At 46.7% G+C, this 20,332-nt stretch overlaps 1 protein-coding gene across 1 annotated transcript in view; it reads left to right on the plus strand.

The window, feature by feature from the left end:
* ctc1 (CTS telomere maintenance complex component 1) overlaps positions 1–20,332 on the plus strand; it is a gene marked incomplete at both ends in the record, with an annotated part of 65,804 nt that overhangs the window by 40,249 nt on the left and 5,223 nt on the right. The window contains 6 exons of the mRNA XM_079257903.1: positions 18,792–18,838; positions 18,924–18,994; positions 19,070–19,205; positions 19,499–19,567; positions 19,638–19,794; positions 20,119–20,171. Coding sequence (XP_079114029.1) covers positions 18,792–18,838; positions 18,924–18,994; positions 19,070–19,205; positions 19,499–19,567; positions 19,638–19,794; positions 20,119–20,171 — 533 coding nt within the window. The remainder of the gene's footprint in view (positions 1–18,791; positions 18,839–18,923; positions 18,995–19,069; positions 19,206–19,498; positions 19,568–19,637; positions 19,795–20,118; positions 20,172–20,332) is intronic.

Here is a 20,332-nt window from a genome sequence, read left to right on the forward strand (position 1 = left end):
ACGTCTCGTCATGTCCACGTCTCATCATGTCCACGTCTCGTCATGTCCACGTCTCATCATGTCCACGTCTCATGTCCACGCCTCATCATGTCCACGCCTCATCATGTCCACGCCTCATCATGTCCACGTCTCATCATGTCCACGTCTCGTCATGTCCACGTCTCATCATGTCCACGTCTCGTCATGTCCACGTCTCATCATGTCCACGTCTCATGTCCACTCCTCATCATGTCCACGTCTCATCATGTCCACTCCTCATCATGTCCACGTCTCATCATGTCCACGCCTCATCATGTCCACGTCTCATCATGTCCACGTCTCGTCATGTCCACGTCTCATCATGTCCACGTCTCGTCATGTCCACGTCTCATCATGTCCACGTCTCATGTCCACTCCTCATCATGTCCACGTCTCATCATGTCCACGTCTCATCATGTCCACGCCTCATCATGTCCACGTCTCATCATGTCCACGTCTCATCATGTCCACGCCTCATCATGTCCACGTCTCGTCATGTCCACGTCTCATCATGTCCACGCCTCATCATGTCCACGTCTCATCATGTCCACGCCTCATCATGTCCACGTCTCATCATGTCCACGTCTCATCATGTCCACGCCTCATCATGTCCACGTCTCATCATGTCCACGCCTCATCATGTCCACGCCTCATCATGTCCACGTCTCATCATGTCCACGCCTCATCATGTCCACGTCTCATCATGTCCACGTCTCATCATGTCCACGCCTCATCATGTCCACGTCTCATCATGTCCACGTCTCATCATGTCCACGCCTCATCATGTCCACGCCTCATCATGTCCACACCTCATCATGTCCACGTCTCATCATGTCCACGCCTCATCATGTCCACGTCTCATCATGTCCACGCCTCATGTCCTCGTCTCATCATGTCCACGTCTCATCATGTCCACGCCTCATCATGTCCACGCCTCATCATGTCCACGTCTCATCATGTCCACGTCTCATGTCCACGTCTCATCATGTCCACGCCTCATCATGTCCACGCCTCATCATGTCCACGTCTCATCATGTCCACGCCTCATCATGTCCACGCCTCATCATGTCCACGTCTCATCATGTCCACGTCTCATCATGTCCACGCCTCATCATGTCCACGCCTCATCATGTCCACGCCTCATCATGTCCACGCATCACCATGTCCACGCCTCACCATGTCCACGCCTCACCATGTCCACGTCTCACCATGTCCACGTCTCATCATGTCCACGTCTCATCATGTCCACGCCTCACCATGTCCACGCCTCATCATGTCCACGTCTCATCATGTCCACGCCTCATCATGTCCACGCCTCATCATGTCCACGTCTCATCATGTCCACGCCTCATCATGTCCACGCCTCATCATGTCCACGCCTCATCATGTCCACGCCTCATCATGTCCACGTCTCATCATGTCCACGCCTCATCATGTCCACGTCTCATCATGTCCACGTCTCATCATGTCCACGTCTCATCATGTCCACGCCTCACCATGTCCACGCCTCATCATGTCCACGTCTCATCATGTCCACGCCTCATCATGTCCACGCCTCATCATGTCCACGTCTCATCATGTCCACGTCTCGTCATGTCCACGCCTCATCATGTCCACGCCTCATCATGTCCACGCCTCGTCATGTCCACGCCTCATCATGTCCACGCCTCATCATGTCCACGTCTCATCATGTCCACGCCTCATCATGTCCACGTCTCATCATGTCCACGCCTCACCATGTCCACGTCTCATCATGTCCACGTCTCATCATGTCCACGCCTCATCATGTCCACGCCTCACCATGTCCACGTCTCATCATGTCCACGTCTCATCATGTCCACGCCTCACCATGTCCACGTCTCATCATGTCCACGTCTCATCATGTCCACGTCTCATCATGTCCACGCCTCATCATGTCCACGCCTCATCATGTCCACGCCTCATCATGTCCACGCCTCATCATGTCCACGCCTCGTCATGTCCACGTCTCGTCATGTCCACGCCTCATCATGTCCACGCCTCATCATGTCCACGCCTCATCATGTCCACGCCTCATCATGTCCACGCCTCATCATGTCCACGCCTCACCATGTCCACGCCTCATCATGTCCACGCCTCATCATGTCCACGTCTCATCATGTCCACGCCTCATCATGTCCACGCCTCATCATGTCCACGTCTCATCATGTCCACGTCTCATCATGTCCACGTCTCATCATGTCCACGCCTCATCATGTCCACGCCTCATCATGTCCACGCCTCATCATGTCCACGTCTCATCATGTCCACGCCTCATCATGTCCACACCTCATGTCCACGTCTCATCATGTCCACGTCTCATCATGTCCACGCCTCATGTCCTCGTCTCATCATGTCCACGCCTTATGTCCTCGTCTCATCATGTCCACGCCTCATCATGTCCACGTCTCATCATGTCCACGCCTCATCATGTCCACACCTCATGTCCACGTCTCATCATGTCCTCGTCTCATCATGTCCACGCCTCATGTCCTCGTCTCATCATGTCCACGCCTCATCATGTCCACGCCTCATCATGTCCACGTCTCATCATGTCCACGTCTCATCATGTCCACGCCTCATCATGTCCACGCCTCATCATGTCCACGTCTCATCATGTCCACGCCTCATCATGTCCACACCTCATGTCCACGTCTCATCATGTCCACGTCTCATCATGTCCACGCCTCATCATGTCCACGTCTCATCATGTCCACGTCTCATCATGTCCACGCCTCATCATGTCCACTCCTCATCATGTCCACGCCTCATCATGTCCACGTCTCATCATGTCCACGCCTCATCATGTCCACGTCTCATCATGTCCACGTCTCATCATGTCCACGCCTCATCATGTCCACGCCTCATCATGTCCACTCCTCATCATGTCCACTCCTCATCATGTCCACGCCTCATCATGTCCACGCCTCATCATGTCCACTCCTCATCATGTCCACTCCTCATGTCCACTCCTCATCATGTCCACGTCTCATCATGTCCACGCCTCATCATGTCCACGCCTCATCATGTCCACTCCTCATCATGTCCACGCCTCATCATGTCCACGTCTCATCATGTCCACGCCTCATGTCCACGCCTCATCATGTCCACGCCTCATCATGTCCACGCCTCATCATGTCCACGTCTCATCATGTCCACACCTCATCATGTCCACGCCTCATCATGTCCACGTCTCGTCATGTCCACGTCTCGTCATGTCCACGTCTCATCATGTCCACGTCTCATCATGTCCACGCCTCATCATGTCCACGCCTCATCATGTCCACGTCTCATCATGTCCACGCCTCATCATGTCCACGCCTCATGTCCACGTCTCATCATGTCCACGTCTCATCATGTCCACTCCTCATCATGTCCACGTCTCATCATGTCCACTCCTCATCATGTCCACGCCTCATCATGTCCACGCCTCGTCATGTCCACGCCTCATCATGTCCACGTCTCATCATGTCCACGTCTCATCATGTCCACGCCTCATGTCCACTCCTCATCATGTCCACGCCTCATCATGTCCACGTCTCATCATGTCCACTCCTCATCATGTCCACGTCTCATCATGTCCACGCCTCATCATGTCCACGCCTCATCATGTCCACGCCTCGTCATGTCCACGTCTCATCATGTCCACGCCTCATCATGTCCACGCCTCATCATGTCCACGTCTCATCATGTCCACGCCTCATCATGTCCACGCCTCATCATGTCCACGCCTCATCATGTCCACTCCTCATCATGTCCACTCCTCATCATGTCCACTCCTCATCATGTCCACGCCTCATCATGTCCACGTCTCATCATGTCCACGCCTCATCATGTCCACACCTCATCATGTCCACGTCTCATCATGTCCACGTCTCATCATGTCCACGCCTCATCATGTCCACGCCTCATCATGTCCACGCCTCATCATGTCCACGCCTCATCATGTCCACGCCTCATCATGTCCACGTCTCATCATGTCCACACCTCATCATGTCCACGCCTCATGTCCACGTCTCGTCATGTCCACGTCTCATCATGTCCACGCCTCATCATGTCCACGTCTCATCATGTCCACGTCTCGTCATGTCCACGCCTCATCATGTCCACGCCTCATCATGTCCACGCCTCATCATGTCCACGTCTCATGTCCACGTCTCATCATGTCCACACCTCATCATGTCCACGTCTCATCATGTCCACGTCTCATCATGTCCACACCTCATCATGTCCACGCCTCATCATGTCCACGTCTCATCATGTCCACGTCTCATCATGTCCACGCCTCATGTCCACGTCTCATCATGTCCACGTCTCATCATGTCCACGCCTCATCATGTCCACGTCTCATCATGTCCACGCCTCATGTCCACGTCTCATCATGTCCACGTCTCATCATGTCCACGCCTCATCATGTCCACGTCTCATCATGTCCACGCCTCATCATGTCCACGTCTCATCATGTCCACGTCTCGTCATGTCCACGCCTCATCATGTCCACGCCTCATCATGTCCACGCCTCATCATGTCCACGTCTCATCATGTCCACGTCTCATCATGTCCACGTCTCATCATGTCCACGCCTCATCATGTCCACGCCTCATCATGTCCACGTCTCATGTCCACGTCTCATCATGTCCACGTCTCATCATGTCCACGCCTCATCATGTCCACGCCTCATCATGTCCACGCCTCATGTCCACGTCTCATCATGTCCACGCCTCATCATGTCCACGTCTCATGTCCACGTCTCATCATGTCCACGCCTCATCGTGTCCACGTCTCATCATGTCTCATCATGTCCACGCCTCATGTCCACGTCTCATCATGTCCACGCCTCATGTCCACGTCTCATCATGTCCACGCCTCATCATGTCCACGTCTCATGTCCACGTCTCATCATGTCCACGCCTCATCGTGTCCACGCCTCATCATGTCTACGCCTCATGTCCACGTCTCATCATGTCCACGTCTCATCATGTCCACGTCTCATCATGTCCACGCCTCATCATGTCCACGTCTCATCATGTCCACGTCTCATCATGTCCACGCCTCATCATGTCCACGTCTCATCATGTCCACGCCTCATCATGTCCACGTCTCATCATGTCCACGTCTCATGTCCACGCCTCATCATGTCCACGTCTCATCATGTCCACGCCTCATCATGTCCACGCCTCATCATGTCCACGCCTCATCATGTCCACGTCTCATCATGTCCACGTCTCATCATGTCCACGTCTCATGTCCACGTCTCATCATGTCCACGTCTCATCATGTCCACGCCTCATCATGTCCACGTCTCATCATGTCCACGCCTCATCATGTCCACGCCTCATCATGTCCACGTCTCACCATGTCCACGCCTCACCATGTCCACGCCTCACCATGTCCACGTCTCACCATGTCCACGTCTCATCATGTCCACACCTCATCATGTCCACGTCTCATCATGTCCACGTCTCATCATGTCCACATCTCATCATGTCCACGCCTCATCATGTCCACGTCTCATCATGTCCACGCCTCATCATGTCCACGCCTCATCATGTCCACGCCTCATCATGTCCACGCCTCACCATGTCCACGTCTCATCATGTCCACGCCTCATCATGTCCACGCCTCATCATGTCCACGCCTCATCATGTCCACGCCTCATCATGTCCACGTCTCATCATGTCCACGTCTCATCATGTCCACGCCTCATCATGTCCACGCCTCATCATGTCCACGCCTCATGTCCACGTCTCATCATGTCCACGTCTCATCATGTCCACGCCTCATCATGTCCACGTCTCATCATGTCCACGCCTCATGTCCACGTCTCATCATGTCCACGTCTCATCATGTCCACGTCTCATCATGTCCACGCCTCATCATGTCCACGTCTCATCATGTCCACGCCTCATCATGTCCACGCCTCATCATGTCCACGTCTCATCATGTCCACGCCTCATCATGTCCACGTCTCATCATGTCCACGTCTCATCATGTCCACGCCTCATCATGTCCACGTCTCATCATGTCCACGTCTCATCATGTCCACGCCTCATCATGTCCACGCCTCATCATGTCCACGTCTCATCATGTCCACGTCTCACCATGTCCACGTCTCATCATGTCCACGCCTCATCATGTCCACGTCTCATCATGTCCACGTCTCATCATGTCCACGTCTCATCATGTCCACGTCTCATCATGTCCACGCCTCATGTCCACGCCTCATCATGTCCACGCCTCATCATGTCCACGCCTCATCATGTCCACGTCTCATCATGTCCACGTCTCATCATGTCCACGTCTCATCATGTCCACGTCTCATCATGTCCACGCCTCATCATGTCCACGTCTCATCATGTCCACGCCTCATCATGTCCACGCCTCATCATGTCCACGCCTCATCATGTCCACGCCTCATCATGTCCACGTCTCATCATGTCCACGTCTCATCATGTCCACGCCTCATCATGTCCACGCCTCATCATGTCCACGCCTCATCATGTCCACGTCTCATCATGTCCACGTCTCATCATGTCCACGCCTCATCATGTCCACGCCTCATCATGTCCACGCCTCATCATGTCCACGCCTCATCATGTCCACGTCTCATCATGTCCACGCCTCATCATGTCCACGTCTCATCATGTCCACGCCTCATCATGTCCACGCCTCATGTCCACGTCTCATCATGTCCACGCCTCATCATGTCCACGCCTCATCATGTCCACGCCTCATCATGTCCACGTCTCATCATGTCCACGTCTCACCATGTCCACGTCTCATCATGTCCACGCCTCATCATGTCCACGTCTCATCATGTCCACGTCTCATCATGTCCACGTCTCATCATGTCCACGCCTCATGTCCACGCCTCATCATGTCCACGCCTCATCATGTCCACGTCTCATCATGTCCACGTCTCATCATGTCCACGTCTCATCATGTCCACGTCTCATCATGTCCACGCCTCATCATGTCCACGCCTCATCATGTCCACGTCTCATCATGTCCACGCCTCATCATGTCCACGCCTCATCATGTCCACGCCTCATCATGTCCACGCCTCATCATGTCCACGTCTCATCATGTCCACGTCTCATCATGTCCACGTCTCATCATGTCCACGCCTCATCATGTCCACGCCTCATCATGTCCACGCCTCATCATGTCCACGTCTCATCATGTCCACGCCTCATCATGTCCACGCCTCATCATGTCCACGCCTCGTCATGTCCACGCCTCGTCATGTCCACGCCTCGTCATGTCCACGCCTCGTCATGTCCACGTCTCATCATGTCCACGCCTCATCATGTCCACGCCTCATCATGTCCACACCTCATCATGTCCACGCCTCATCATGTCCACGCCTCATCATGTCCACGTCTCATCATGTCCACGTCTCATCATGTCCACGCCTCATCATGTCCACGCCTCATCATGTCCACGCCTCATCATGTCCACGCCTCATCATGTCCACGCCTCGTCATGTCCACGCCTCGTCATGTCCACGTCTCGTCATGTCCACGCCTCATCATGTCCACGCCTCATCATGTCCACGCCTCATCATGTCCACGCCTCATCATGTCCACGTCTCATCATGTCCACGTCTCATCATGTCCACGCCTCATCATGTCCACGCCTCATCATGTCCACGCCTCACCATGTCCACGCCTCATCGTGTCCACGCCTCATCGTGTCCACGCCTCATCGTGTCCACGTCTCATCATGTCCACGTCTCATCATGTCCACGCCTCATCATGTCCACGTCTCATCATGTCCACGCCTCATCATGTCCACGCCTCATCATGTCCACGCCTCACCATGTCCACGCCTCATCATGTCCACGCCTCCTATTGGCTCCTTCTCTGAACACCAGTTGCCGTGAGTCTGAGGAGGGTTGGACTCCAGCTGTCTGTGCATGATGTGGACAGAAGGAACGTCCTGTCCTCCGTGGACGATGCTGGTCTGACTGTAGAGCTTTATCTGCTGATATTACTGATAAACATCCCGTCTGCGCTGAGAGGACATCAACCTGCAGAGCTGTTCAGCGTCATTTTGTTCCTGCTAACGTGTCAGAAGACATTTCTCCAGACATCGGGCCGGCAGAAGCTTTTTCTGGAGGGGATCCGAGAAGCGTTCTGGGATTGGTCAGAGGCCTGAAGGGGGTGGAACCTGGAAACGCCAACATTTATTCAGACAGAAGTGGCTTATTGTCATCAGTAACAACCATCCGAGGAGATAAACGATGGATGGGTTTGAACAGCAACCGGCTGAGGCGGTGTGACAATCTGCAACACTTTGCTAAAGTCAGACAAAGATTCGCTCATGGCGAGGAAATCCTGGAGAGAAACAGCCACGACTGTCTGCAGAAGAAGGTGGCGCCACCTCCTGGACATCTTGATGAAAGCCAAGCGCTGCATTCAGCAGAGGAAGAGTGGGAACCCCGGTGGAAAGTACCAGAACCTGCTGTGTCGTTCTCGCTGCAGCAGACAGAAGAGCAGAGCGTGGAGCTGCACCTGAAGCTGGACGGCAGGACACCGATGTGGCAGCATGTCCTGCATGTGGAAGACTTGCCGCCACCAGAACTCCTCGCAGAATTTCACTGGAAGCTCCGAAACATCATGCAGGAGACGGAGAGTATAACTGGCTACCTGTCCAGGTGTACCGCCTCTCGTCCAGAGACTGCTGGGAGGGACCCCAGCTAGCCTTCATCGGACTAAACGGTTCGGACAATGAATGAGATGGACGGAACTCAGCTGTAGAACAGCTCCAGGTTTATATTCATCACCTACTTCTACTGGTTTTTATAAACTGTTCAGGTCTCTGACACGTAACAACTTGTGTGATTTCTTTGTTTTTAGCTAAATATTTCTAACTTTTACTCTCCAGTGTGAACCTGGACATTATAAAGTTAGTGTGAATAAATCTGTTCTTGCATGCTGAGGTCGGCCTCCATCCTGCATTTGGTCCCACAGCTCCACAAACCCTGGCAGACAAACGTCTTTTAGTTGGAATCATGTGTTTATTCATCCCAAGGTGTCTACATACTGAATTTCATAAACCTCAGTCTGTACAAGGACATGTTTCAGCCCACCACATTCTGACCAAAGCAGGAAGAACCAAGAGGTCAGAATGTCCTTTTAAAGCCCATAAAACCTCCAGACAATGGAGTGAGGTTCCTTTGTAAAGAAGAAAAATAATGTGACAATCGGAAGTGTTTTGGACTTTGGACAATGATCGTTGACGGCTGCTGTAGAGACCCCTACTGTCTTCTGGCCATGGTACAAGACCTCCAGGTGTCTGGAGGAACTCACTGAAGTCATTTCTTGTGATGCGAGCGGCCCTTGATGCTCAGACTCCAGAGAACTTTCCTGCATCCTGGAGGTTGCTGTTCCCTTCCTCCTGTCTCCTCCATCCTCCATGCAGCAGCTCTCCAGAAGCAGCAGTTGGGTCTGCTAAGGGTCCAGGATGTATCTCCAGCTGGGGCATTAGCAGCATCTCTGTAGGCGAGGTAGTCGTAAAGAGCAACACAGGCCCTGACCGTATCCCCAACCTTGTCCAGCATACACTCTATGGACGCCCAAATATCCTCCATCTTGCTGCTCGGATGCCAAATGTCTTTCCATTCACACGTCTGGCAGGAGAGTGGCGGTGAATGAAGACGAGTACTCTCACTGTGAGATTCTGATCTGTACACAGGACAATAAAAACATGAAGTTATGACATTTCATACAGATCTGATCAAATCATGATGCTTTTGGCCTTTTGACAGGAGTCTCACAGCTACATACCTGAATAGGGACGAGTGAGGTTAACATGTAGAGGAAACGCAGCATCTTCCACAAACACATGGAGTCATGACCGTGCCAGGGAGGTGTGCTGGTGGTGGCAGAGGAACATGCCCATACTGGGGAACAGAGCCAAATAAAACTCTCCACCATCGCTTTCCTTGCCTCAGGCCCCAACGTCGCCCATCGTAGACCATTATATCATGCATCACACGTTGCCATCACAACAATGGAGTGGTAACCTTTATAATTAGTCCCTTCCTGCTTTTGGTGGAGCTCTGATGTTTCCCATCGACAGCCCCGACACAACTGGGAAAGTTCCACAACCTCCAGAAGTCCTGGGGAACATCAACCATCTGCTGGTGATGGGCAGGCCACAAAGTCGTCCTGACGCCTCAGAGACGATGGAGCCCACAGTTACCAACCCCATTTAGCTAGCAGCTACGCTACCAGAGGCTAATGTCGGAGTGAGACCGCTAATCCCTCCTGGATACAGGTCGGCATGATCCGATAGACAAGCTCATCAGAGCGACTGGTCGACATTCTGAAATATGAGAAGTGTCTCTCGTCATCGTTTACTCGCCCTGCTCAGCCCTGATTGTGTTGACAGTCTAACACACCATCTACATACATACATCTACATACATACATCTACATACCATCTACATACATACATCTACATACCATAACATACCATCTACATACATACATCTACATACCATAACACACCATCTACATACATACATCTACATACCATAACACACCATCTACATACATACATCTACATACCATAACACACCATCTACATACATACATCTACATACCATAACATACCATCTACATACATACATCTACATACCATAACACACCATCTACATACATACATCTACATACCATAACATACCATCTACATACATACATCTACATACCATAACACACCATCTACATACATACATCTACATACCATAACATACCATAACATACCATCTACATACATACATCTACATACCATAACACACCATCTACATACATACATCTCCATACCATAACATACCATCTAATACATACATCTACATACCATAACATACCATCTACATACATACATCTACATACCATCTACATACATACATCTACATACCATAACACACTATCTACATACATACATCTACATACCATAACATACCATCTACATACATACATCTACATACCATAACACACCATCTACATACATACATCTACATACCATAACATACCATAACATACATACATCTACATACCATAACACACCATCTACATACATACATCTACATACCATAACATACCATCTACATACATACATTTACATACCATAACATACCATCTACATACATACATCTACATACCATAACACACCATCTACATACATACATCTACATACCATAACACACATCTACATACATACAGCTACATACCATAACACACCATCTACATACATACATCTACATACCATAACATACCATCTACATACATACATCTACATACCATAACATACCATCTACATACACACATCTACATACCATAACATACCATCTACATACATACATCTACATACCATAACACAAATCTACATACATACATCTACATACCATAACACACCATCTACATACATACATCTACATACCATAACATACCATCTACATACATACATCTACATACCATAACATACCATCTACATACATACATCTACATACCATAACATACCATCGACATACATACATCTACATACCATAACATACCATCTAATACATACATCTACATACCATGACATACCATCTACATACATACATCTACATACCATAACACACCATCTACATACATACATCTACATACCATAACATACCATAACATACCATCTACATACATACATCTACATACCATAACACACCATCTACATACATACATCTCCATACCATAACATACCATCTAATACATCTACATACCATAACACACATCTACATACATACATCTACATACCATAACATACCATCTACATACATGCATCTACATACCATAACATACCATCTACATACATACATCTACATACCATAACATACCATCTACATACATACATCTACATACCATCTACATACATACATCTACATACCATAACACACTATCTACATACATACATCTACATACCATAACATACCATCTACATACATACATCTACATACCATAACACACCATCTACATACATACATCTACATACCATAACATACCATAACATACATACATCTACATACCATAACATACCATCTACATACATACATCTACATACCATAACACACATCTACATACATACATCTACATACCATAACACACCATCTACATACATACATCTACATACCATAACATACCATCTACATACATACATTTACATACCATAACATACCATCTACATACATACATCTACATACCATAACACACCATCTACATACATACATCTACATACCATAACACACATCTACATACATACAGCTACATACCATAACACACCATCTACATACATACATCTACATACCATAACATACCATCTACATACATACATCTACATACCATAACATACCATCTACATACATACAGCTACATACCATAACATACCATCTACATACATACATCTACATACCATAACACAAATCTACATACATACATCTACATACCATAACACACCATCTACATACATACATCTACATACCATAACATACCATCTACATACATACATCTACATACCATAACATACCATCTACATACATACATCTACATACCATAACATACATACATCTACATACCATAACATACCATCGACATACATACATCTACATACCATAACATACCATCTAATACATACATCTACATACCATGACATACCATCTACATACATACATCTACATACCATAACACACCATCTACATACATACATCTACATACCATAACACACCATCGACATACATATATCTACATACCATGACATACCATCTACATAAATACATCTACATACCATAACACACCATCTACATACATACATCTACATACCATAACATACCATCTACATACATACATTTACATACCATAACATACCATCTACATACATACATCTACATACCATAACACACCATCTACATACATACATCTACATACCATAACACACATCTACATACATACATCTACATACCATAACACACCATCTACATACATACATCTACATACCATAATATACCATCTACATACATACATCTACATACCATAACATACCATCTACATACATACATCTACATACCATAACATACCATCTACATACACACATCTACATACCATAACATACCATCTACATACATACCTCTACATACCATAACACAAATCTACATACATACATCTACATACCATAACACACCATCTACATACATACATCTACATACCATAACATACCATCTACATACATACATCTACATACCATAACATACCATCTACATACATACATCTACATACCATAACATACCATCTACATACATCTACATACCATAACATACCATCTACATACATACATCTACATACCATAACATACCATCTACATACATACATCTACATACCATAACATACCATCTACATACATACATCTACATACCATAACATACCATCTACATACATACATCTACATACCATAACATACCATCTACATACATACATCTACATACCATAACATACCATCTACATACATACATCTACATACCATAACATACCATCTACATACACACCTCTACATACCATAACACACCATCTACATACATACATCTACATACCATAACACACATCTACATACCATAACATACCATCTACATACATACATCTACATACCATCTACATACATACATCTACATACCATAACATACCATCTACATACATACATCTACATACCATAACATACCATCTACATACATACAGCTACATACCATCTACATACATACATCTACATACCATAACATACCATCTACATACATACATCTACATACCATCTACATACATACATCTACATACCATCTACATACATACATCTACATACCATAACATACCATCTACATACATACAGCTACATACCATCTACATACATACATCTACATACCATAACATACCATCTACATACATACATCTACATACCATAACATACCATCTACATACATACATCTACATACATACATCTACATACCATAACATACCATCTACATACATACATCTACATACCATAACATACCATCTACATACATACATCTACATACCATAACATACCATCTACATACATACATCTACATACCATAACATACCATCTACATACATACATCTACATACCATAACATACCATCTACATACATACATCTACATACCATAACATACCATCTACATACATACATCTACATACCATAACATACCATCTACATACACACATCTACATACCATAACATACCATCTACATACACACCTCTACATACCATAACACAAATCTACATACATACATCTACATACCATAACACACATCTACATACATACATCTACATACCATAACATACCATCTACATACATACCATAACATACCATCTACATACATACATCTACATACCATAACATACCATCTACATACATACATCTACATACCATAACATACCATCTACATACATACATCTACATACCATAACATACCATCTACATACATACAGCTACATACCATCTACATACATACATCTACATACCATAACATACCATCTACATACATACATCTACATACCATCTACATACATACATCTACATACCATCTACATACATACATCTACATACCATAACATACCATCTACATACATACATCTACATACCATAACATACCATCTACATACATACATCTACATACCATCTACATACATACATCTACATACCATCTACATACATACATCTACATACCATAACATACCATCTACATACATACATCTACATACCATCTACATACATACATCTACATACCATCTACATACATACATCTACATACCATAACATACCATCTACATACATACAGCTACATACCATCTACATACATACATCTACATACCATAACATACCATCTACATACATACATCTACATACCATAACATACCATCTACATACATACATCTACATACCATAACATACCATCTACATACATACATCTACATACCATAACATACCATCTACATACATACAGCTACATACCATCTACATACATACATCTACATACCATAACATACCATCTACATACATACATCTACATACCATAACATACCATCTACATACATACATCTACATACCATAACACACCATCTACAACAACAGATCTTTCTCCGTCTGGAGCATCTTGGTTTCCCTTTCCTCCTCTATCAGCTCAGAGTGCTAACGCTGCCATTAGCATGCTGCTACTGTTAGCATGGTGTTACCATTAGCCTGCTGCTACCGTGTTGTTTTCAGGACCTGTTGTTGCTCTTCTTCTGCTGACCAAAGACCACACATCCATTGATCACTCCCATCTATCAATCTGTTTGATTCAGCGTGACGCCTGCTGGAGGGAAGGGGGGTCTGATGAGGACGTCGGCAGGGTGAAGTCCACATGCTCTACAAGAACTGTTTCCTCTCACTGCCTCAAGAACGAGAAACGTTCTCGCTTCTCGGGGAGTATGTAACAAGCTTTAGATCCAAAGACCCAGGTCAGATAGTCCAGCTAGGCCAGAGTCCGGGCCAGAGTCCACACCAGAGACTAGAACTAAGTCCAGACCAGAGTCCACACCAGAGACTAGAACTAAGTCCAGACCAGAGTCCACACCAGAGACTAGAACTAAGTCCAGACCAGAGTCCACACCAGAGACTAGAACTAAGTCCAGACCAGAGTCCACACCAGAGACTAGAACTATCTCCAGACCAGAGTCCACACCAGAGACTAGAACTAAGTCCATACCAGAGTCCAGAGACCAGACCAGAGTCCAGAGACCAGACCAGAGTCCACACCAGAGACGAGAACTAAGTCCAGACCAGAGTCCACACCAGAGACTAGAACTAAGTCCAGACCAGAGTCCACACCAGAGACTAGAACTAAGTCCAGACCAGAGTCCACACCAGAGACTAGAACTAAGACCAGACCAGAGTCCACACCAGAGACTAGAACTAAGTCCAGACCAGAGTCCACACCAGAGACTAGAACTAAGTCCAGACCAGAGTCCACACCAGAGACTAGAACTATCTCCAGACCAGAGTCCACACCAGAGACTAGAACTAAGTCCATACCAGAGTCCAGAGACCAGACCAGAGTCCAGAGACCAGACCAGAGTCCACACCAGAGACTAGAACTAAGTCCAGACCAGAGTCCACACCAGAGACTAGAACTAAGTCCAGACCAGAGTCCACACCAGAGACTATAACTGAGTCCAGACCAGAGTCCACACCAGAGACTAGAACTAAGTCCAGACCAGAGTCCACACCAGAGACTAGAACTGAGTCCAGACCAGAGTCCAGAGACCAGACCAGAGTCTACACCAGAGACGAGAACTAAGTCCAGACCAGAGTCCACACCAGAGACTATAACTGAGTCCAGACCAGAGTCCACACCAGAGACTAGAACTAAGTCCAGACCAGAGTCCACACCAGAGACTATAACTGAGTCCAGACCAGAGTCCACACCAGAGACTAGAACTAAGTCCAGACCAGAGTCCACACCAGAGACTACAACTAAGTCCAGACCAGAGTCCACACCAGAGACTAGAACTGAGTCCAGACCAGAGTCCAGAGACCAGACCAGAGTCTACACCAGAGACTACAACTAAGTCCAGACCAGAGTCCACACCAGAGACTAGAACTAAGTCCAGACCAGAGACTAGAACTAAGTCCAGACCAGAGTCCACACCAGAGACTATAACTGAGTCCAGACCAGAGTCCACACCAGAGACGAGAACTAAGTCCAGACCAGAGTCCACACCAGAGACTAGAACTATCTCCAGACCAGAGTCCACACCAGAGACTAGAACTGAGTCCAGACCAGAGTCCAGACCAGAGACTAGAACTAAGTCCAGACCAGAGTCCACACCAGAGACTAGAACTGAGTCCAGACCAGAGTCCAGAGACCAGACCAGAGGCCAGACTGAACACAGAGAAGCAGCATTCAGCTGTGATGCTGTAAATGTGGAACAAACTTCCAGATGAGAATGAACTCTCACCACCTGGAAACACTTTATATCCAGATATAAAACTTTTCTTCTCTCATGCTCCTGCATGACATCTGCAGCAACTTTAAATGAATCTTGCTTTTAATTATTTTCATATAATCTCAGATTTTATGATTTAGCTGTTTGTGTTGTATTTTCTGATCCTTACACCACCTGTAATGGTTTTAACGTGTCCTGTAAAACACTTTGACAGGTCTTCTACATGAAAGTTTCTGTCCAGATAAACTTGCTTTAAAAATAAATTCTCATCAAGTGGATCTGATCCCAAGGACATCTGGAAAAAACGGCTAAAATGATGGAAAATAAACTCCTTTCCACTCACCTGCCCACCTCCATGACATTTTCATTACCAGTAAAACAAGCACGGTTTCGCTTCTCAACCAGTCATCACAAGCCTTTACTGCCCAGTTCCTGACACTGGTCCACTATAAACCCCGCTTTTCATCCAGTGATGAATCCACTTCTACGCTGACGACACCATTATTTACTCCTCTGGGTCCTCCCTCCACCCTGCTGCAGCCACCCTCCACCTCAGTCCCACTTCTACCGATACGTCCTCTAACCATCTCCATCTGCGTCTCAATCCAAACAGAACTAAATGCTTTAAAACGGTGTCATCGGTCCCCCAAACATCACCTGGTCTGATGGTTCAGAACTGGAGTCTGTCAACTCCTACCGATGCTTTGGTTTCTGGTTGGACCCCCTCTCTTTCGGTCAAGCTTCATATTTATAGTCTACAGGTCTCGGGTTTCTCTATCATCAGAAGGCGTCCTTCCTTCACTCTGCTAAACACATCCTGGTGAAAATGACCATACTCTATAAGCTGGATTCTGACAACCTCTACCTAATGGCTGCCAAATGTGCCCGTGACTGCCTGGATGCGGTCTACCAATCATCCATTTGCTTTGCCACTGGTGCACCGTGCATCGTGCATCTTTCCCAAAGCGACTATCACCAGAGGTCCAGCAACTTCATGACTCCATCTGTCCCGAAACTCGGTACTGTGTTCGGTCAGAATTCCTTTTACGTTACTGCAGCAAAGGTCTTAAACTCCCTCCGTTCAGTTCTCCCGTCAATCATCACGTTGACACTGAAATAACACCCGTCGCGATCTGCTTTAGCCCTCCTCTGACCGGGTCTCTGGCCAGGTCATCATTCTAAATAAGTTGTTCTCATTTGATTTTACCTGTAAAATAAAGGTTAAATAAAAATATTAGATAAAAGTCGAATTTTTCCGACCACTATTGTGATTTAGTCTTCTTAGTCTTAGCTTCTGATCAGTGTTGATGCAGAAATCTATAAGATTGATTGTGTTTTAAAGGATCATATGCTTTAAACCCAGAAATATGAGTCAGCAAGGTGTCCAACATGTCCAGGTGAGTCTCACGAGGTGAAGGCAGGTTGGTATTCAGCTGCTAGTTAACGACTGTTTGGAAACAGTTAGCATAGCATGAGGCTAACAGTCTAATCAATACATTAATTTATTGATCTCCAGTTACCAGGAGATAATGGATCTCTGTTGGTTGGATGGGCATTCGTTCATGGGAAGAGACTTGACTATATTATAGAAACACTTTGTAAACAACTGACTCGATCATCCTGACAGATGGTCACATGTTCGATTCCCGCCCTTCATGTCATGTTCTGCAGTCTCCAACATCAACCTCCACTTACTGAAAGCCGTCCCTCCATGTGTCCTCAGGTTGTCCCCCCCCCCGTCCTGACTGTCTCTGAGGCGCTGGACTGCAGGTAAACGGGCTGTCTGCTGCCCCCATGTGGCTGTCTGAGGAATTGCAGCTGATTCAACTCAATAGTTCTTATTGATCTGTTTCAGCTCAGAGATGGTGTGTGTTCAGGGTCTGCTGACGGAGAGAATACACACCCAGGCTGAGCATGCACACACAGGTACACACTCACACACAGGTACACACAGGTAGAAATGATTATTAAACATAACTCTAAGTTCATTTGTGTTTCCAGGTATGCGTCTTACACTCTGTGACCAAACTGGGAGGAGTCTCAGAGTATATCTGGACCTAAGCCACACCCCCTACCCACCTGGCCTGTTGCCAGGGAACACACTTCTACTGTCTCATTTCCAGAGAAAGCTGTCCAGGTAACACTCAGGTGTTCTGTGACATCAGAGTTTCACTGGATGTACACCTGTACAGGTGTTCTGTAGCATGATTTATGAGCATGCTCGGAGCAGATTGACCAGCCAGCTGATGTTACTCTTCATAATTAACCTGTGTACCTGTAGTATACCTGTACATGTAACTGTAGTATACCTGTGCGTGTACCTTTAGTCTACCTGTGTGTAACTGTAGTATACCTGTGCGTGTACCTTTAGTATACCTGTGCGTGTGCCTGTAGTATACCTGTTTACCCGTGTGTGTACTTGTGTTTCAGGTCAGGAGGTGTGTACTTCTCTTGCCTACCTGTCAGTTGCATCACAGTGATGTCACTTGGAGATGCCAGGTACCTGCATACCAGTTCACACCTTTATTGATGTATTTTTGTTGTTTGTTCATATAGTTTGTGTTTTCAGCTATGCTCCTCCTCTTGCTCCCATCATGCACCTGGGTCTGTGGTCTCTGAGCAGCGAGCAGCAGAGCATGATAAGTAGGGTCAAAGGTCACGTGGTGTGTTTCCTGTTTCTGCAGCTGCAGTGGAGTTGCTGCAACTGTGGTTCCCTGTACACACAGGTACTACACCCTATACACACGGGTACTACACACAGGTACTACACCCTATACACACGGGTACTACACACAGGTACTACACCCTGTGCAAACAGGTACTACACAAAGGTATGGGTCAGACTGCAGACCCGGTCCTCTGCAGACCAGGTCTAGAACTAGATGAGGGACAGCAGCCGGTTCTGTCCCATGTTGTAGTTCTAGACCTGCATCGTCCTCAGCAGACACACACACAATGTAGTTCACGAGGACGGCATGTTTCTGTCTGAAGCCGGTGTGTTGGTGTGTGGGATGTGTGTGTAAATGAAGCGTCTAACGTCTGTCCTTCAGTCCTGCAGGTCTCGGTGTGGATCCTTGTCTTCTGGATTTCAGTCCAAAGCAAAGTAAGAACCGCTTTCTGGTCTGGGTTTGATGCAGAGCAGAGAACCCTGTCCCAGATCCGGATCAATAGATATTCCACATGGATCTTTATCACATCCTGGAACGTGATGGAATGAACTAACATCATGATGGACGAACACCAGGACCAGGACTCTATGAGGTC

Source organism: Telmatherina bonti (genome assembly GCF_933228915.1).
Source record: "Telmatherina bonti genome assembly, chromosome: 18".
Taxonomy (NCBI): Eukaryota; Metazoa; Chordata; class Actinopteri; order Atheriniformes; family Telmatherinidae; genus Telmatherina; species Telmatherina bonti.